Genomic DNA, 20238 nt, shown 5'->3' with positions numbered 1-20238 from the left:
AGCGGTTCTCTTTGTGGTGCGAGCGGCGTGCTCCGCTTCAAAATNTGCAATTTAAAAGACCACTCTGATGCCACTGTACCTGAGGTCGAGGATGAGCGTTGGATCCGCATTTTGACGCTCGGTCTCGGAGTTGAAGAAAATGATCTTCTTACTTGACACGATCACGAAGAGCTTCTTCCAACCGTGTCGGCGGATGTTCTGTTTGGACGGCATTTGGAGCCAGCCCTCGAGATTGGTCTCCAGCCCGTCGTTGAGGTCGTTTTCGCCGGGGGCCGAGTTCAGACTGGCCGTGTCAATGTTCATGTGGGCGATCTTGTTTTGTATGCTCTCCAACTCGCTCTCCTTCGTGTCCAGCTCCATGGAGAGCTTGAGCTTGGCCTGGCTCTCCTCGTAGAGACTGCATTGCAGGTCCTGCAGGTCCTTTTGGTAACGGCCGGCCATCTCGTTGAACTTGTCTTTCTCCACGCCGAGTTCTTGTTGGAGGCGTCGGTTCTCTTTCTCCTTCTTGCGGAGCTCAGCCGAGCTGGCCTTGCTCTCGGCCTTTTTGTCCTTCTTCTGGAAGTCCTTCCGGTTCATGATCTCGGCCAGTTTGTTCACGGCCTGCTGCTTCAACAAACGCTCTTGGTCCAGGAGCTTTTCCAGCTTCTGCTTCTCCATCACGGAATCCGTGTGGTCTTCGTTGTTGCTGCCACTGTTGGCGAGGGTCGCATTCGAAGAGGCCGACGTCGTCGTGGACGATGTCGTCGTCGACGACGACGACGAGGACAAGTGGGCGGGCACGTTCGACACGTTCATGTCGGCCTGCTGCTGCTCGATGAGCGTGTTCAGCTTCCGCTGCAAGTCCGAGTTGTCCTTGGCGTACTGATCGATCTTCTGGAGGAGGTCACTCTCGGTGTCCTTGAGCGAGGCCAGCTGCATCTCCATGTTCCTGGCGTCGGCCTTGTGCTTGGAGCCGATCTCCTTCATCTCCAGCTCGATCATCATCTTCTCCTTCTCCAGCTCGGCAATGTCTTCCTCGGCCACTTGGCGCAATCGCGCCTCGCTCTCGGCCTTTTGACGGTCCTGAGTGAGCTGGGCGCGCAGGGAGTGGATCTCGCGCTCCAGTTCTGTGCTCCGCTCTTTGGACTCGTCCACCTCGTCTTGGAGCTCCTTGACTTGGGTCTTGTACAGAGTGGAGAAGTACTGCTCGGCCTCCAGTTGGTCCTCGACCTCTTTGCGCTGGAAATCGTCCACGGATCGCGCGGCCTTGACCTTACTGAGCTCCTCCTCCAGGGATTTGGCTCTCTCTCGGAAGTCGGACAAGTCGCGGTTGAGACGTTTCTCGTTGGACTTGAGGAGCGTAATCTCCGAGGCCTGGACCGACAAATCGGATTGCAAGAGCGACTTCTCCTCTCGGAGACGCTCGATTTGCGACGAGAAGGATCGCGTGCGGTCCGACTCTTGGCGATTGTCGCCCTCCAACTTGTTGAGCTTGTACTCCAATTGGCGATAGTCCACGGCCAGCATCTGGTATTCTCGGTCTTTTTCTTGCATGTTGGCCTCGCTGCGTTGTCGCAATTGCTTCTCATCGGCTAGTTTGGCCTCCAAGTCTAAAGAGCAAAAGAAACCCAAAAAAGGCAGGGGTAATAAATACGAGGGGGATGACGAATAATGCGCCAATCCTGGCTCCTTTCCTTGGATCCCTCTGAATAATGAATGCTACCTACCTTTGAGTTGCTCGAGATTTGATTCCTGTCGGTTGTGGATGAGATCGTTGCTCTCCTTGGCAGTTTGAGCTTTGACTAGCAATTGATCGTATTTGGAGGCCAGACTCTTGTGCTCCAGCTCGAGATTGGCCTTGCTTTTCTCCACCTCAGCTAATCGTGAGGATAGCTCGGACGTTTCCCGCATCTTCAGTTGCTCTCGATCGTACAAGGCGTTCTTCTCACTCGTCAGCGATTGGATTCGAGCTAGAAAACGAACGAACCACCCAATATCAATCTGTCATCATCATCATCATCATCATCATCATCAATCTATCATCATCAGCTTTCGTGTTTCGAAAGCACTTGGTCATGTCATCCCGGTCGTTTCCTGGTCTTACCTTCCAAGTCTTGGACGTGCGAACTGGCCTCACTCCGTTGATTCTTCTCGAGTTGCATTTGAGATTGCATTTTGGCCATCTCGCGCTCAAGGAGATTGCGATCTTCGCTCAGCGACGCGATCTTGTCGTTCAAGTCGGACACGGCGGACTGGGCCGCGGCCTTGGCCACGGACAGCTCGGTGTTGATCTTCTTCAGCTTGTCCATGTTTTCTTGCTCCTTCTTGAACTTGTCGCTGACTTCGCGTTTCTCCTTTTCCAAGGCCGAGATCTTCTCGGCCACGTGATGATTGTTGTTCTGCTCGCGTGTGCGCTTGTTGCATTCGTCCTCGAACTTTTTGCGCATCTCGCTCCGCTCCATCTCGGCCTTCTTGCGGGCCTCCTGATCCTGGTCGGCCTTCCGCTGGATCTCCTTGAGCTCGTGCTTGATGAGGGCAATGTCCTTCTCGCGCTTGCCCACCTCGCTCCGGAGCTCGTTTTCGCGTTGATTGGCCTCGTTCAACTCCTTGGACTGCTTGTTCAGACGATTGTTGACCTCCTCGTTACGCTCGCGTTCCCGGATCAATTGATCGGTCAGCACCGAGGCCTCAGCGCCCAGATTGACCGAAGAGCGGGCACTCTGAAAGTGAAATCACACTGTTCCTTGAAAGCCATCCCCATCATCATCCATTTGGCTGTCTATCTAGCCCTCCCTCATGGGACCATTTGAGAAAGGAAGAACGGGTAGTAAATTCATTGATTCAACAACAACAACAACAACCCACAAACAACAACCCACAAACAACAACCCACAAACAACAACAAGCCGTCATCTATGAGACTCACCCGGTCAGGAATGGGCGGGGGCATTTTCTCATCGTGACCCGTGAGGAGTTGGTAGTCCTTGGAGTAGGTGAATCCGACAAAGGGCAAGTGATTGCCGGCAAATGCCTTGGGTGTGGGGAAGTTCTCGATGGGCGCCTCGTTCTCGACATCATCGAAATTGCGCGTGTCGTCGTCGCCCGAGAGATCGTGGACGATGGGCGGCACGGCATGGCGAATCGTGTTGAAGTTCCATTGGTCGTTCTTGAAGAACGGGTGCTTCTTCACCTCTTCGGCTCCTTTGAAACCCAAGCGAGATCGCCTTGAGCAAGGATATTAAAAAAAAAAAAAAATAAGAAGAAGAAAAACACCAATCATCATCAGCTTCTGGCGAGTGATTTCAACGAGAGTAAAAAATGTAAAACTACTACTACTTCTTTACTTTTAACCTTGAGTTTTACTCGACGAGTAAAAAAATTAAAAAATATAAAATAAAACACTTGTTTGTTTTTGTGGCGAGGTTAATAGGCGAGGGCAGAATCTCATTGCAGATCGCTTGATACGCCTCGCCTTGGCTTTTGTACTCTAGCATTCAGCTTAAAACCCCGGACGGAAATCTCTTGTCCGGGGGTCTCTGAATGAATGCATGAATGCTTGAATGCTGTATATATATATAGGGTGTGTACGTTTGTTTTTCCCTCTGGCCCTCACTCATCACTCATTCCCTTCCAAGAGTCATGGTGGCTGTACCAACCTGTCGGTGAGAAAGCCCCGCATGATGCCCTCGGCACTCGAGCTGACTTCGACGTCTCCGGGGAACTCGAGGGCGTTTTTATGGTCCATGATCTTGCCGTAGGTGCCCACCAAGGATTCAGCGTAGAAGGGCGTCTCGCCAAAGACCATTTCGTACAAGACCACGCCCACGGACCACCAATCACACTCCCGACCGTACTCGCCTTCGCCGCCTTCTCCGCCCTGAGAACGAAGTACTTCAGGCGAAATATAGTCCGGCGTGCCCACGGCCGTTTCCGAGCGCACCATTCCGTCGGCGTCCATTTTCATGCACGTGCCAAAATCGGCCAATTTGAGGTGCCCACTGGCGTCCAAAAGCATGTTGTCGGGCTTGACATCCCGATGTATAAAGCCCATGCTGTGAATGGCCTCGAGGGCCAGGACCACCTCGGCCGTGTAGAACCGGGCCCAGTCTTCGGGCACGTCGTAGTTGGACATGAGGTTGACCAGATCGCCGCCCGGCATATAGTCCATGACCATGTACAGGTACTTATTGTCTTGGAATGCAAAGTGGAGCTGGACGAGCCATTGGGAGTTGGCGTGGGCCATGATGTCGCGCTCTTCCCAGAAGAAGGCGCTATCACTGCGTTTGATCTAAAGTCCGCCACGCCCCACGCGCCAAGCAAAGAGAGGGTGACAAACAGACAGACCAATATGAATTACAAATGAAAGATACGGTGGGTGGCCGCCGGATCGGGACTTGAGCCCGCGCTTACCATTTCGTATTTACTTAACAACTTCATGGCGTAGACTTTGCGGGTGGATTTATGGCGCACCAATTGGACTTCGCCAAAAGCGCCGCGGCCAATCACTTTGATGAGATTGAAATCCGTGGATTTCATCCGCAAGTCGGCCACGGCTTGGCATATTTTATTGTCTGAAATGCCCGGAGAAATGGGTTAGGAGACATTCAATCGAGAGCCCATCATGGCGGGTCGATCTTCGACTTACATCGACTAACAAAGGCGTCAATGTTCTTGATCTTGCGGAGGGCTGGATGATCGCAGTCCAGGACCAAGGATTGGACGGCGTCGAGCAAGCAATCCACATTGATGATGGAGCGCGGATCCTGGAGCTTGTGTTCCACCATGCGCAAACGCCGTTGCCGATCGTCGTCCACGACACTGCCCCGCTTGCCCAAGGGCAAATGATGCGGGTGCCCGCTGTAAAAACAAACAAGCCAGAACAAATAATGACCAATCACGAATGACCAATGAGCAACTAGCTCAGCCAGGAATCCAGCCGAATTTGAACCCAGACCCAGGCCGCGGGCGGACTCACCTTTGGGACGACATGCTGGGAGCCGGACGGGAGCCGGACGGGAGCCGGACGGGAGCCGGACGGGAGCCGGACCGCAGGCGGGCTAAGGGGGGTGCAGGCCCAGGTAGACTAGGGTCCAGCGGACCCGGAGGTGGGAGGGGCGGGCCAGAGACCGCCCTCACGGGTGGGTCGGGAAGCCCACGTTCGTCTGAGGGGGGTGGACACGAAGGCGGCGGGCACGAGCGGCCCGGCTAATATCTGCACCAATACGGTCCAGGGCCAGAAAGGTTCAGAGGGATCGAGTGCGGCCGACACACCCACGCCCCAATCCCAGGCCCAGTCTTCGCCCCGCCCCGGGCAGGAAACACTGGGTGGCCCCGCCTGACAACATCGCCAACGCCGGAGTGCGGGTCAGCCCTGGCCCGGAGCCCCGCGATAGGCCATGGCCCGCCTCTGAGGCCGGGCACCGCTGGGCGGGGTCGAGGTGGATGCACACTTGGGCCACCCGGACTGGGCGTTTCTGCTGGCGAGCCGTCCGTCCACCCCTCAGTCAGTCAATCACAGGTGGCACGGGGGCGAGGAAGCGGGCTGGCGGGCTGGTGGGCTGGCCGGGGCGGGTTAGAGCGATGAGGGGCGCGATGCAAGTCAGTCCTGAGCCCGTGAGTGGAGGGTGTGAGTCGATGGATGGATGGATGGATGGGTGGGTGGGACAACAACCCGTTCGTCAAATGAGCCCGTCTAGTTGGGCAGGAGGGCCTGGCTGGCTGGATCGGTCTCTGTGTGTCTGTGTAAATATGTGTGTTTGTATGTCTGCTCGTATGTATGTATGAATGTAGGTTTGCATGGGTAAATGGCTGGACGGACGGGTGTCAGGACCGTCAGGACCGTCAGGACCGTCAGGACCGTCAGGACTCGGGGGTGAGCCTGGTGAGCCTGGTGAGCCTGGTGAGCCTGGTGAGCCTGGTGAGCCTGGTGAGCCTGGTGAGNTGCTCGTATGTATGTATGAATGTAGGTTTGCATGGGTAAATGGCTGGACGGACGGGTGTCAGGACCGTCAGGACCGTCAGGACCGTCAGGACTCGGGGGTGAGCCTGGTGAGCCTGGTGAGCCTGGTGAGCCTGGTGAGCCTGGTGAGTCAGTCCTGTGGGTCCGTCCACCTAAGCGCTGGGCTGGGCTGAGCCTGGGCCCGCCTGCAATACTCAGGCTGGCCCGGCCAGTCTGACAGAATGAAGAACGACTCACTGGCGGACTAACCGAGTCGCTCAATCGCTCCATTCGCCCCTCAGGTTAGCCACTGGGCTAGAAACTAGGTAGGGCCTAAGAAAACATAGCCTCATAACACACCCGCCTCCTGAGCCGGATCTAGGACCCGCTGGCCGCTCCCTGGGGCTTTGACTCCCCTCGACTATAGTCTCCCGGCCCAACCAGACCCGTGCCACCTGTGCCTCGGCTGGATGCTTTCGAGCCATGGGACGAGTTTTGGCCGTCTCAAGCTCAAGTTGGCAGCCCTGACCAGGCTCTTCTCCGCCTGACCCACCTGCTTCTCAGACCGACCCCACCTAGTCCACCTGGGTCTGCTTCCAGGCTCGGACCGTCCCGCTCTGCATCTCCTCCCGAGTCCGCCCGATCTCGAGCTATCATCCAGCGGGTCGGGCTCAGTTCGGGCCAGGCCTCAAATGTATGTCCGGCTACCATCCGCACGGAGGGCGTCATGAGGCACATAAAAGTATACTTTCATAAGCTCGAAAGCCGCTCGATCTATCTTTGTATCCTTGATCCAGGCTTTTATTCAGCCATCAATATACCTGTATGAATATATCAATCCAGCATCATGATTCATCGATGCCTCCCCGGCCTGAGCCATACTCAACCCATTACCAGCGGTTCCCACCTGTTGAGCTTCAACGCCTGTCTCGAACCTCGAGTGGGCTGTCCAGCCTGAGCTGCCGGTTTTTGTCAATAGACTAAATCCAGTCCAGCCTCCCTCTTGACCTAGAGTTCATGACTCAGACCCGGATCATGACCGGGACTTCGAAACAGGATGGCGCAGTGCAGGAACTCTCAAGAAAGGAAACGACACGGCTTGCCATGGCGTTGGATTAGGACAGTAACTCTAGCCTCAATAAAACAAGATTATCCATACTACATAGTACATTTAAGTGTTTTTAATCAAATAATGATCTCCTTGATGTACAACTCCGTCCACATACTAAATATTTCTGAATTAATTTTGACAGTCAGAAGATTAGATTAAATACCCATGAACATCAAATTAATAAAAAGCAATCAAATTGTCTTTCAAAGAATCATTTATGAGTTGGTGAGAAATTTACACTGACAAAATATAAAACATATGTATGGAATAGGCAATGAAAATACATGTAAATTGTTTTCTCAATTTATGATAAAATGCAGTATGTTTGAGGGTTCAAGTTGCTCATTTGCGCTCATAAGAGTTATCAACAGACCTAGGAAACAAAAGTCAAAACATAGTTAAAACCTAGGTGTCTTCAGGTTTTTGTCAAATGGGGGGGGGTGGGGAAATATCAATTACAGTGTGTGGAATCAATTTGTGACTAATTGCAAAAAAATCAACATGTAAATTAACCAATTGACCATCAATCCTAATGATATCTTACAAGTTTATAGGTTCAACCGAGTTCAATCTAGTACCAGGGCGAGCCCGAGTGCACTCGAGTCTTTTGCTCAATTTTGGAAGAATTGGCCGGACTTGGGTCTGTTAGAAAGCACTCAAGAGGACATCTATTTTGATGTGATGAAAAACTGCCAATTTAAAAGCTGATTATAGGGCTTGATTCTCCCTTTTGGTAAATTCATCTTTCTTGAATCTAAAAGTACGCGTACGGCGATTGTTGTGAATTAGAATTATTTCTAAATTTTGCTTGCCCTAAGGAAAATGGTTGGGAATTGATAACTCTTGTGAAGTGAGGGCCAAGCTGGGAAAATTGAAATTTGTCGTCCTGATTTCAGGCCTTGTTGTCGTATCCTGTAGAGGAAGAGCATGGAAGCATCAGAACCAACGCAAACCCTGAGCTAACTAAATTTTCAAGTATTGGAAGAGTTGTGTTACAATATTCAAAATAAAAGTCTTTTTGGGTGTAGTTTTGACAGCGTATTGCTATAGGCCCCTTACGTTGTACGAAATATGTATTAGGTTCTGCACTTTAGAGAGCGCTTTGTCGTTCAGCCTCCTCCAAATAATGGGCCGATTGGGCCAATTCCTTTTCATTGAATTATAATGCGTTTGTGTTGTTTTTGGCTAACTATATCAAAATCTTATTCATAGTTAGTCCCCTCGGGTCACATAATCTCCGGAAAGGAACTTGCGTTCAAGGCAAGGCAAGAGCACTTTATGTAGCAATCTACCGTGCCTCTTCCCGTTTTCTTTGGGCCGTGTGACGTTGCAAGCAAGGGTCCTTATTAGGGCTTAATAACCAAACACTGTTTCCTGGAACATGCTGGGGATTTGAAATGCAGCACAAATCTTACCCAAACCTGGTGCAGGTTGGCAGGGCACCTTGGGAATACTTTTGCTCAGTTGAATCACCTCCACTGCTTGTTTTTTGCGGTGGTTTGAAGCACTTCATATTCCCTATTGTTTGACCTCCAATAAGGCATAAGGGACGGATTTTATCCCGAGCATGTTAATGAGGATATTCACAAGCCCCGTACAAACTTTCATATCATCTACTCCTATAGACCCACTATTGACGCATTCAGGATTTTGAAGTTCACTTGTGAGGAGGTAAAGTCGATTTTCAATTCAATGAATCTCGATTTAACGATAGATTTCAATTTCACAATGATTTGCTGCCAACCAAATACTGTTTTTACTTCATCGCAAGTCTCTATTTAACGATGAATGTCCATTTAACGCTATGTTCTGCACTAACGGACAATGTCGTTAATTCAAAGTTCGACGGTACGAGAAATATTTTGATCCACCCGTTGATGCATCTCAAAAATGCGGAACAAGGAATATGCAAACCGATGCAACCTCGCTTTCGGCCAATGGAGAATTTCCTGAATATATGACATAACACAATTCAGGGCTAATTTTGGTCGCAGTTTTGTCTGCTTTTCTAAATATGAAACGAATTATAGTCTTTGTGCCCTCTGCTATAGACGGAAATTCACTGCATTGAGGCATTTTGTTAATGACTCGCAGCCATTTGTCCCATAAGGAACATTTTCACCGTTAGGGTGACTGTAAATATTACCAAAGGTAGTCTAAACTCTGATTCAGAATTGACGAAGACATTTTCTTTTAATCATTTCAATTGACGAATTATTATCTTCATTCATACTATCGCGTTTAGGTTTGTTAACTTGGACCTTTTTTTGAAAATTGAAGTCTGAAACGGGTGTTTTATGTTTTCTCATTTTCAGACCAAAGAAGGAAAAAAATATTCTTTTCTTTTGAAAGCAGTGCATTATAAATGGGGCCAAACGTATCTGAATGAATATTCGCTCTCTTTTTTAACGTGTTTAGTTTCTAATAGTTTTTCCAAATTTCTACAAAGCTGTACATTCTAAGCTAACCTTGAACCTCGCACATGAAGGCGTTAACAAAGCAAATCCACCTCAAGGGTAAGTACCATTGTTATTTCAGGTTACAGAGGACCAGTGTTGGAAATCTTTGATTTAAAGATTGATTCTATTACTTGTTACTTTTGACCGACGTGTATCCTCCCATCTGAATTTATTTAACTAGAAATGATTTAATATGAGGCTGTGGGAAATAAAGCCAAGATGGAGATGATGGATCAATCGGCTTTATTTTCACTCCTCGCAAAATACACTCGTTTTCTTTACCCCCCCTCTGATTGGCCAGCAGCAGCCAATCAGACCGCTGGACATCCAAACCAAGGCGGGAAAACGTCACCGCTACAAGGCTTTGATTGTAACATAGAGAAAATATGAAATATAATTTTTGCACTTTTGAGAGCAAAAGATCACTTTTGGCGCCATTTCGACACAGAAAGATTATATTTTGCCCAAGAAGGCCAAATGCTTTCTCGACCTCTACATATTAACAAAAATATTAGAAATTTTCTCTTTTTTCAAACATATTGTCATAAATGATGAAAAATCTTAGTTTATGTCATTTTAAACAGGTTAAGATGACTGCATCAAGTGGAATCAATAATGGCAGGAGGGTCACAATCAATGAAACAATCAGTATTTGCAATATTTCAAATATGTTGCCCAAGTCAATCTTGCAACTTTAGAAATACATTTAAGATTTTTTGTGTTTTTTGTGTCCTTGAAATCGACTTTGGCAACAAAAAAATACTTGTTAGTTATTGTTGCAGTCTGGTTTGATTAAGAGTGATCAAGAATTGGAAAAGGATGATTCGCTCTGTTTTACTTGAGGCTTTTTTCTCTTATGCGAACTCAAAGAGAAAGATGAAACACACTGTTGGACCTTTTGAATTTGATGGGGAAGCCATTAGTAATGTAGAGGCTATGGCTAATATGCTTGGAGATTAGTTCTCCAATGTGTTTTCAACCCCACTGAGTTCAGAAGCAGCAGCTCATTGCTCTGAAGATAACTCTGTTGAGATTGACAAGGTCAGTCAAGTTGAGCGTTTAGATGATCTTGTAGTCACAGATCAGGATGCTTTAGAGGCCATCAGGGACTAGAGACTCTCGAGCTCTCCTGGTCCTGATGGTGTGACATCTCAGTTTCTGATGAGATGCTCACTGGTTCTTGCTCCTGTTTTCTCATCCTTGATGCGCTGCATCTTGGATCAGGCCAAGTTTCCATCTTCACTAAAGTTAGCTCACGTTGTTCCAATTTTTAAAGGGGGAGATAAGTCGCTCCCCAGTAATTACAGGCCGATTTCTGTCACTTCGAACATTGCGAAAGTGTTTGAGAAGATTATGAGGTCCAAACTTGTTGAAATTCTTGAAGTCAATGAAGTCCTTCCTCCTAGCCAGCGTGGGTTCCGAGCACACTTTAGTACGATTACCCACAACTGGTTGAGCATTTAGATCAGGTCATTGAGGGATTGGAAAAGCACGAGTCAGTTGATTTTGTCTATCTTGATTTTGCCAAGGCCCTTGATAAAGTAGATCATGGCCTTTTATTGAATAGGCTTCATGACATTGGGATCCAAGTCAGGTTCTCAATTGGATAAACAGCTTCATTCAGGACAAGAAGCAAATTTTTAAGGTCGAAGGATCGCTTAGTGACATAAATGATGTCAAGTCAGGTGTTCCCCAGGGTTCCATCTCAGGGCCCCTCCTTTTTATGATATTCATTGCCTCGCTTCAAAAGCTTAGTATTACTGCCGGTCTCTCTTCTTATGCTGATGGTACAAAGTTAGTTTCTAGTAGGAATGGCCAAGATTCCAGTAGCCTTGCAAAGGACCTAGAAAGAATCTACTGTTCTCTTGGGTTACTGAGAGTAATATGGCCCTGAATGGAATGAAATTCTTGAAATTCAGCTCAATAAACTTCGGGTCAACTTGTTTGAATACGCAACTCATAGACAATTAAGGTAAAGGTATTGAGCAGGTCTCATCTATGAAAGATTTAGGTGTAGTCCNTTGGGTTACTAAAAGTAATATGGCCCTGAACGGAATGAAATTCCCCTCAATGACCCTCGGGTTCCTTTGAATACTCTACTCGTAGATAATGGAGGTAAAGATATTGAGCAGGTCTCATCTATGAAAGATTTAGGTGTAGTCCTCCAAAATAATGGAAAGTTCGATGAGCATATCCAGTTGAAAGTGGGTAAAGCTTTTCAAATGTGTGGTTGGATGTATTGCACGTTTAAGTCCAGGGACAGCATCACGATGCTAACTCTATACAAGTCGATTGTTCAACCACATCTTGAATATGCTTCGCCCATTTGGGCTCTAATTAGTTCAGCAGGTTTGCAAAAGGTCGAACAAGTCCAAAGATGTTTGTTTCACTAGGAACATCACAGGTATGAGAGAGAGCTCTTGTATTGGGAGAGACTAGAAAAGTTGGGACTGTACAGTGTTCAGAGAAAGTACGAAAGGCATCTGGTACTGTACGTCTTCAAAAGTATCCATGAGCTTTGTCCCAACCCAGGTTTTAGGGTCAATTCTAGTGCCCTCGAGAATCCAGGCTAGTTCGAACAATGAAGTCCACATCTCTTCTTTCTCGGGCTCCTTCATTGTTTAATTTGCTGCCCATCAAAAAGGGAGTCGGTACAAGAGGTATCCAATCCTGGCCCGAGCCTTGACTACTATTGAGTTAAGATGTTAGGTGAAATATAGTTGAGGAGGCGAAACCGACACAATTGTAGCGTTTGGCGATTTTTATCGGAGCATCGTTGATATGGAAGGAGGTGGGAGGCAGACGAACTTTATGGTAAACCACAGCCTTCGGCTTGATGGCATTGACTTGAGGGCCATTCTCTTGGCCTCAACCGTGGAGTGCCTTGATGACCCTTTCCAATTGCACGTCTAAGTCAGCCAAGAGAACCAGGTCGTCTGCATATTGAATACATTGTACCATAAAATGGTGTATGGTAGAGTAGAGCCTTGTTGTTAGAGGGCTTGAGGTAGGTCGGATACATAAAAATTGAAAGGGATTGGCGGCATTGGATCCCCCTGCGGAAGGCCAATAGAAGTACAGTTGCAGGGGTATAAATAAGTCCTTACCAGAGCGAATGGAGCATCTGAGTCCCGCATAGATGTTGGCCAGCAGAACACAGATGGAACCAGGAATTTCCAAACTTGGAGTTTGAGGAATAACTGCGTTCGGTCCACACTGTCTTTTTCTGTATTTGGGGTGCTTGGGTCGGATGGATGAACCTCGCCCGGCCAGCGAAGCTAGCCATCACATCGTTCAATTTATTTCCCATAGGAATTGTCATAGTCCGTATCAGTTTGGTTCTCCGTCTGTGGGTGTGGTTAGCGTCTAAAAGTTTCCTTGAGAAAGGTCAGGGAGGAGAATCGAATCGGGGACCTGCCATGCCATGCTAGGAAACTGCGCTAACCACTACACCACGTCTCATCCCAGCTCGAATGATTTGGAAAAGTTGACTAAATATCCTTACTCTCTCCTCTTGTGACTGGTACATGGTCCCGGTGGTTATAATTCCTGATTAAGTGCTTGCGCAAATGTCAAGACTTCTAGTTGCCATTTTCTTTTCTAAAGAAACAAAAGGAACAATTTTTGTTCAATAAGCATCTTAAAAAGTAGCTCATATTAGTGTATTAATGCACTTAAACTACATTTTCAAGTATTGTTGTGCAAAGCCTAGTCAAACAATGTTATCAGAACTCTTAGTTTTGCACTGACATAAAATTTCATCAATATCTATTTTGCAGATGCTTAGTTATTATACTTTGAAAGTAGCATTTTGCGATAAATTGGTCGAAGAATGACATAAAACTACTTTAGTTGATTGCAAAAAACAAATGATGTGCTTTTATGATAGCATGAAAATAAATAATATTCTTTCATTTTCATACATATTTCCCTAAAACCTAAAATTAATTAATATTGGCACCTAAAATCTACTCAGGATTTGAAATTTCCAATTCCTTCTCTTAAACTTGGAAAGCTAGACTAGCCAATCATGTGGTTGAAATTTGACAAGGATACATTTGCCAGTTGAATTTTCAAATCTGTCACTTTTTGCTCAGATTGTTTTCTACGTTCCAAAAACTTATTCATCAAATGGTAATAAAAATGCCTTAAACTTCAAGATCACAAACAAATGAACTCATGGTTAACGATTATGATGTTCTAGTTATAAATTGTTTATCTTAAGTAATATTTAAGTGATATTATGAAGTATTTTTTGCTTTTTCTGCATACTTTTGAAAAGTGGAACATTTTGATTCATTTTTAGGACATTGAAAAAGCATATCAATATTTTTGGCAACTTCTATAAGGTATAATCAGAGCATTTTGCAGCCAAATTCGGTGCAAATTTCAACTTTTGAAAGGTAATATGTCAGAGTCTGTTCCATTGATTTTTATGAAATTTTGAATGAAGGCGTAACTAGGAATGTTCACCATGTCTTTCAATAACGATTTTAAAAATACGACCTTCTTCTAGGTTTTCAGTGGATTATTATACTTATAAGAACTACTTTTGATGATGCGCAGTTTTTCAAAGTTCGTCCTTGTGTTGTTTAAACAATGAAAAGCGCAACTAGAAGTCCTGGCATTTGAGCATAATCTTTTCAAGTGTAGTGGGAACCACCGTGTGGTGTTAGCGTTCATAATTTTGTAAAGGAGAGTAGCTGCCGTGATGATAGATTTCCTTCTCCTGAAATGGAATAGGAACCTTTAGTCAAGATCACGATGTATCCAATCAATTCTATCGACTTGTTAGGTATCAATATGAAAGTAAGGGAAGATATCTTTTTGACCCTGGAAAGGAGGGACTAGGGCCGACAACTATGTCCAGACTCCTAAGCACCATCTCACTTCAAATTTCAATGAAGGACAACGTGAATCAAAGTCATCCGTGGTGAAAATTCAAGTCAAGAACAAAAGATTGTCTTGATACTTTGCAAAATCAATAGGCGAGGTCCTGCGACTGTTTGAAATGAAATATTCGGTGCGATGAATGGTTCTAAGGGCCTTAGTTAGTCTTCATGGGAGGAAAAATGCCTCGATTTTTTGCGCAAAAAAAAATCGGAGCTAAAATCCAGCTAGTGTTACGGTGTGCCTTTTTTGTCCAGGCTGAAGGCCAGTGGATCATCTTTTCAGGCCTATGTATCGACCTAAGATTACATCCCAGCTCATCCAAATACTTTGTGCAAATATGGGGGTACAAAACAAATCCCAATGTATGGTAAAAAAGTTGCCAAGAAAAATGCACATTCAAAGTGGGCAATGGTTTTCTAAATTTTACTTGTACGCCCTGTGGATCTTGTAGTTGGAAAAGAGCACCAACAACTAACGTTACTCCCCACGAGTACAAGCCGACTTCAGTTGTCGGCCTTCTTTCTGTGAGGCGAATGCTTGCCAATTTGTAATCCTAGATGGGACGGTTTTCCATTAAATTGACCGTTTGTGAGGAAACGATATGTTTACCGTGCTGGCCGAGTTGGAGTGGACATGGAGTGAAAATTGCCGGTTTTCACATTCAAGTTCATCCATATAGTTCATCCAATTATGAATCTTTATATAGGTACACAGATACCTGCCATTTATTGCCACGCAGTGACTAGATTATCATCAAAGTAACCACCCAACTTGAGGTTATCCTTGCTAGATAGGACTAAAAATTGAGGTAAAGCCAAGGCTTTACCCACCTTGAAAAAAGGGGATTCTAAGTTGCTCACCATTTTTGAACATTCCCGTTTTTGATCATCTGAGAGAAGGCGAGGGAGGGGTGGGTACCCATCCAGGCGAGGGTTTTAAAAGCTCGTATCATCATATCCACGGGATATGGATAATTGGTCTGTTTTCCTACCTGGAAGAAAAAGAAAATGAGGCTTGCATCTGCCTTTTGCCGTTTGATAAGAAGGTTGCCTGAAGCATAGAGTACTTAATGATCATTAAGTACTCTTTGCCTGAAATTAACAATCTTTTATTATATCGGAGGAGACGTCCACGTTTTAAAGTTGACTTATTGGAAACCAATGCAATAAAAATTGGACTTTTACTTATAATTGGCCTCCTGAATGAGAATTTAAGCAACGCAAAAAAAACTTTTAATTTTCAAGAGAAAGAAATGCAAAAAAGCAAAGCACACGTCCTTTTGGGTTCCATAAGCCGGATCAAAGGCCAAAGGCAATTCTCTCTTAGTTCGGTTGTTAAAAAATAGAACACCTTGATGATGACAACTCGCTCATTCTAGTCATTCAAACAATTCATACGGGATTTCAAGACCCACTTACGTATATTAGGTTCTGACTCATTGATACAAGTTTGTTTTTTCCATGGCTTTTATCTTTCCCTACTTCTAAACCCCATACCGGATCTTAAATATTTCCTCAAAAAAGGAAATAGAAAAATAGGTGAAGAATACCCTTAAATCGGCCGGAATACGGCGTTACAATGGTAAAGACATTCAACATTAATTCCAAAAGAATAGTTTGGTACATCCGTAGTGAACTTTTCGGGTTATTTCGTATGCTAGGATTAATGTCGTATTGAAGTGATTACATGATTTTGGTTCATTTCATCATCATGTTTAAAATGACAAGGTTAGGTTGGGAGGCGAACGAGGAGAGAACATGAGGTGTGATAGATCCTTCCTTCCTGGCTCCATTCAAGCCCTTTTTCCAAAGCTCTCTCCTCCATCTCACACGAGTAGCACGGGTACGGGTACATATACCTCAGACGTAGGACCTAGGTAGTAGTTGGACAAATGCACGCACAAGTGGCATTGAAAGGGACGAAACGTCATCATCTACGCTCAACTCCCTTTACTGTATGACCTAACCCCTTGCCTTTTCGGCTGTTACAAGGAATTTTAAGGCAGCCTTGAATTTGTCAAACATTTAAAAGGCAGAGTGTGAGTGTGTATGCATATGTTTCGTTTCGTCTCGTTGGCCTGTTGCATTGTTTCGGTACCCGTCGGTGCCTTCTGTGGCTCGGAAGAGCTCAACCGAAAGGGCGACGTCGAGGGTTGTTGGATCGATAAATAACAGCAGACATGGGAACAGCAGCCTAACAAGTGGAACACAGCAGCAGCAGCAGCAGCAGCAGCCACAGCAGCAGCATATACTAGGTAGTAGCACAATTGAAGGCTCTCAGACTTTGGCCATGACTCCGTGTGTTCTCCCATCTGTTTTCCTACCCACCCACTAAGAGCGTTGTTAGTCGTTCCATGCAGAACCAGTGGTAATTGGACCATGTCATCCGGTTTTAGTGGTACCAACTACGACCGGTGGGCCTACGAGAATGCCACTCCCGGATCCACGGACACCACGTTGAACAAAATCCAACACAAGTTTTGGGTTACCAAGCAAGCCGTGGCCAGAAAACTGGGCAAGGATGAAGACGAGCACATCGTATCCTCGGATTCGGAATTGGATGCCAAGTTGGCACTCTTCAGGTCGATCGACGACACCACCAGAGCCTTACAGATCCTGATTGAACACTACCAGGATAGAGTTTGCAGTGAGTGACGACCATGAAACATCACGACCCGACCAGGACAGATTTCTGATATCACAAACGAAACATACTATGGGCTAACATTGAAAACGGGATCATCCTTCATTTGATTGTTTGTTTCAATTTTCAACGTAGGAATTTTGTTTCGACTTGTTACTCTGTTTCGCTGAAAATAGTTTCCTTTGAGCCTTAAAAGAAAATCAATTTGAAAAAAAGGCGATTTTCTGCCTCATGAGTAGATGTGCACCGCTGTGCAAAGATAACATAAAAGAAAACCAGCGAATCGTTAATAAGCACCAAAAGAAAGCATGCTATGGCAATCCTGATCTCGGTTTATAATACTTTTAAAATTTGAAAATCAGACATTATATCATTCATGCCGATTTGCGTGGATTGTTATCCTATTCAAAGAGCGCGTTTCAAATCTAAATTTCAGATTTGTCTTACGAGGAAAACGCCATGGGGCGTTTCTTGAAGGAATACGGCAAGGCTGATCGCACCAAGGCCGGGAAAATGATGGTGGCAGTGGGGAAGACCATGTCTTATTCGGGTCAGCAACGTCTGGCCATTCGGGTACCCCTGGTACGACTTTATCAGGAAGTGGAAACATTCAAGCAACGAGCCATCGAGGACACAATTGTGACCTTGAAGCGGATGGAGAAATCCAGGACCGAATACCGAGGCGCCTTGATGTGGATGAAAAATGTCTCGCAAGAGCTGGACCCAGACACTTACAAACAGCTGGAGAAATTTCGAAAGGTAACCACCAAGCAAGCAAGCAAGCAAGCAAGCAAGCAAGCAAGCAAGCAAGCAAGCAAGCAAGTAAGGAACCAAATAAGCTACATAAGGCCATCCTTTTGATGGGATCTTGTTCCACCTCTCTTGGTTTGGATCAAAGTGTCCATAAAGTGAAAGACAGACGAAGGGACCAATTTTCATGGCCGATCTCCTCTAGGTGCAAGGACACGTGAAGCAAAGCAAAGCCATGTTTGACAAGTACAAGCTGGATTGCCTCCAAAAAGTGGACCTCTTGGCAGCGTCGAGATGCAACATGTTTTCTCATGCCCTAATCATGTACCAGAATGCGTTGATTTTGTTTTGGGAGAAAACGGCCAAGACCATGAACCATGTCCATGACTCATTCCAAGGGTACCAAAACTTTGAATTCACCTACATCAAAGAGCTCATAGACCCCAACAAGGATGTGGACGAGGATGATAGGACTCCAAGTAAACGAATAGCCAAGAAATCCAACCCAACCCAACCACCTCGCCTCCAAGAAGGGTATGAAATCGAGGGTCATTGAGCACAACCTTTTTCCACTGACAGTGACAATGAACCCCCCTGGATGGTAATTGGAATCTCAATTGCAGATCCTCCTCTATGCCTGATCAAGGCAGTGCTAATCTCAGTGAGAACCAAAAGGATCTCCTAGGAATGTCAAATCCGACCACCGGAGAACAATTTGGGACAGCCACACTGACTGACGCCTTGTTAGACTTTGGTTTTGAGGAAGATGAATCTGAGGCCGCTGACACGGCTGCAGCATTAGCGGATTTGCCCACACTGACCCGTAAGTGACATTGGATCGCCCTATGCCTACAATGAGTCTGCAGTCCACACGTGAGATTTACAGCGTAATCGGGCCTCTTTAGGACAATCGTTGTCTCCAAGATGTATTGTTGCCCTTACTTAGAACAGAACTTTTGGACGTGCGCTTGGATGGGCTCAAAAAGCACTTGTGCTCTCCCTTATTTTTCTGCAGGATTACTCCCCCGGAGGAACCTTGTGTCTAGCTCCGTAGATAATTCCAAGAAGAAGTACATTCCTGTTGTTAAATGCATCAATGTTTCAAGGCTAATACTGAAATAAGTCGAAAACAACTGTTGCCTTAGCCATCCTTTGTCCACACGGAATGGAATAAAAAGCCAACTTCGTTCGAAATGATCTCAAATTTGGGCTTTTTTTTTTTTTGAACGAGCCATTTTCCGAGAAACCGACCTTTCAACGATAGAGGGTGAAAGCTTTGGATGCAACCTTGACAATATCTATTTTATCAATTTTCAGATCACGTTTAGGTGAAAGCAAGTCTAGAGACCTCAAAATTTTCCTCATAAAGGGGCTATAAGATTTGTCAATTTTCCGTTTTCGGGATCACTGTAAATTACGTTTGCATGGTGAAGATTTGGCTTCACAAGAGTATTTCCCTATAACGGGGTACCCTATAGTGGGGTTCTACTCTATTGCTCACTGCAAATCATTTAACGAACAAATAAACTATTTCTGATATCCGATCATAATTGGCTGGTTGAAAACATCTATTTTCCTTGTAAATAAACAAATATAAATAAACAATCAGTTTGCAAGACGGAATTTATAAAATTGATCGTATTTGCTGGTGACCCAACATTTTTCCTGACGGAAAACTTTCCTTTTCTGAGTAATAAGACCCCATCACAGAAGCACCACATTTTTGTTCACATAGAAAGATTTTCCACTGGTAGATGAAAAAAAACCTCATCGATCTAATGCCAACAGCATTCATTTCTATGCAATTATCGACTGCATTGTCAAATCGGATGCCCTCTCCAGGGTCTGCAATGAGAACCATTGTGCATAACAAACAATGTGCCATTCAAATTGATTCATTGCTGCCCATCACCAATGGTTCCACTTGGATTTTTTTCAGCCTCTGGTCCGTTGAGAGGTCCGACCGACAAGGAAGATGCCAAGCTATTAGAAGAGCTTATGGGTGAAACCGACGCCGACCAGGGCGAGGGCACGGGATTTTCTGCCCAATGGAACCAAATGTTCGGAGCACAAGACGCTGCCGATGTCATCTCAGAGGTCAACAACGAGTGCCCAACCACTGATGAGGACGAGTTTAGCCAATTCATCTCTGCTCGATCCGAGAATCTGGCCAGCCAAAGCAACTTGGACCTCCTGATGCCGATGGGCCAAGAAGACACCCAAGGCAGCAACAATCTCTTGCCCCTGGCCTCCAGCCCCAAACCTGCCTCGGGCTCGTCCTCGTTTCTTCCATCTCAATTGTTCGATCTAGATCAGAGCCTCTTCTCTTCTCAACGAAAAGGTGAGGAAGCATGTTTCTGTTCAAAGTTTCATACTATACCGTAAAAAAGATGGAAATCAATGCATATGGTTTCGGGCAGTAGGGCCTTGGCTCTTGAGAACATGTTCTTTGTTATTTCTTGACT

The 20238-nt window shown here is 45.8% G+C and overlaps 2 protein-coding genes across 2 annotated transcripts in view; one reads left to right on the top strand and one right to left on the bottom strand.

The window, feature by feature from the left end:
• Positions 1-5698, bottom strand: part of LOC131885841 (rho-associated protein kinase 1-like) — a 7449-nt gene extending 1751 nt beyond the window's left edge. The window contains exons 1-8 of the mRNA XM_059234019.1: positions 4955-5698; positions 4625-4836; positions 4390-4550; positions 3636-4267; positions 2906-3203; positions 2084-2699; positions 1707-1949; positions 80-1589 (exon numbers count right to left, since the gene is read on the bottom strand). Of these exons, the coding sequence (XP_059090002.1) occupies positions 80-1589; positions 1707-1949; positions 2084-2699; positions 2906-3203; positions 3636-4267; positions 4390-4550; positions 4625-4836; positions 4955-4968 (3686 nt within the window). The 5' untranslated portion in view covers positions 4969-5698. The remainder of the gene's footprint in view (positions 1-79; positions 1590-1706; positions 1950-2083; positions 2700-2905; positions 3204-3635; positions 4268-4389; positions 4551-4624; positions 4837-4954) is intronic.
• Positions 5699-16458: 10760 nt separating this feature from the next.
• Positions 16459-20238, top strand: part of LOC131885369 (islet cell autoantigen 1-like) — a 5192-nt gene continuing 1412 nt past the window's right edge. Inside the window, exons 1-5 of the mRNA XM_059233399.1 lie at positions 16459-17026; positions 17460-17782; positions 17979-18307; positions 18397-18596; positions 19713-20114. Coding sequence (XP_059089382.1) covers positions 16759-17026; positions 17460-17782; positions 17979-18307; positions 18397-18596; positions 19713-20114 — 1522 coding nt within the window. The 5' untranslated portion in view covers positions 16459-16758. The remainder of the gene's footprint in view (positions 17027-17459; positions 17783-17978; positions 18308-18396; positions 18597-19712; positions 20115-20238) is intronic.

Source organism: Tigriopus californicus, chromosome 8 (genome assembly GCF_007210705.1).
Source record: "Tigriopus californicus strain San Diego chromosome 8, Tcal_SD_v2.1, whole genome shotgun sequence".
NCBI classification, from domain to species: domain Eukaryota; kingdom Metazoa; phylum Arthropoda; class Copepoda; order Harpacticoida; family Harpacticidae; genus Tigriopus; species Tigriopus californicus.
This window is presented reverse-complemented; position numbering and strand designations above follow the sequence as displayed.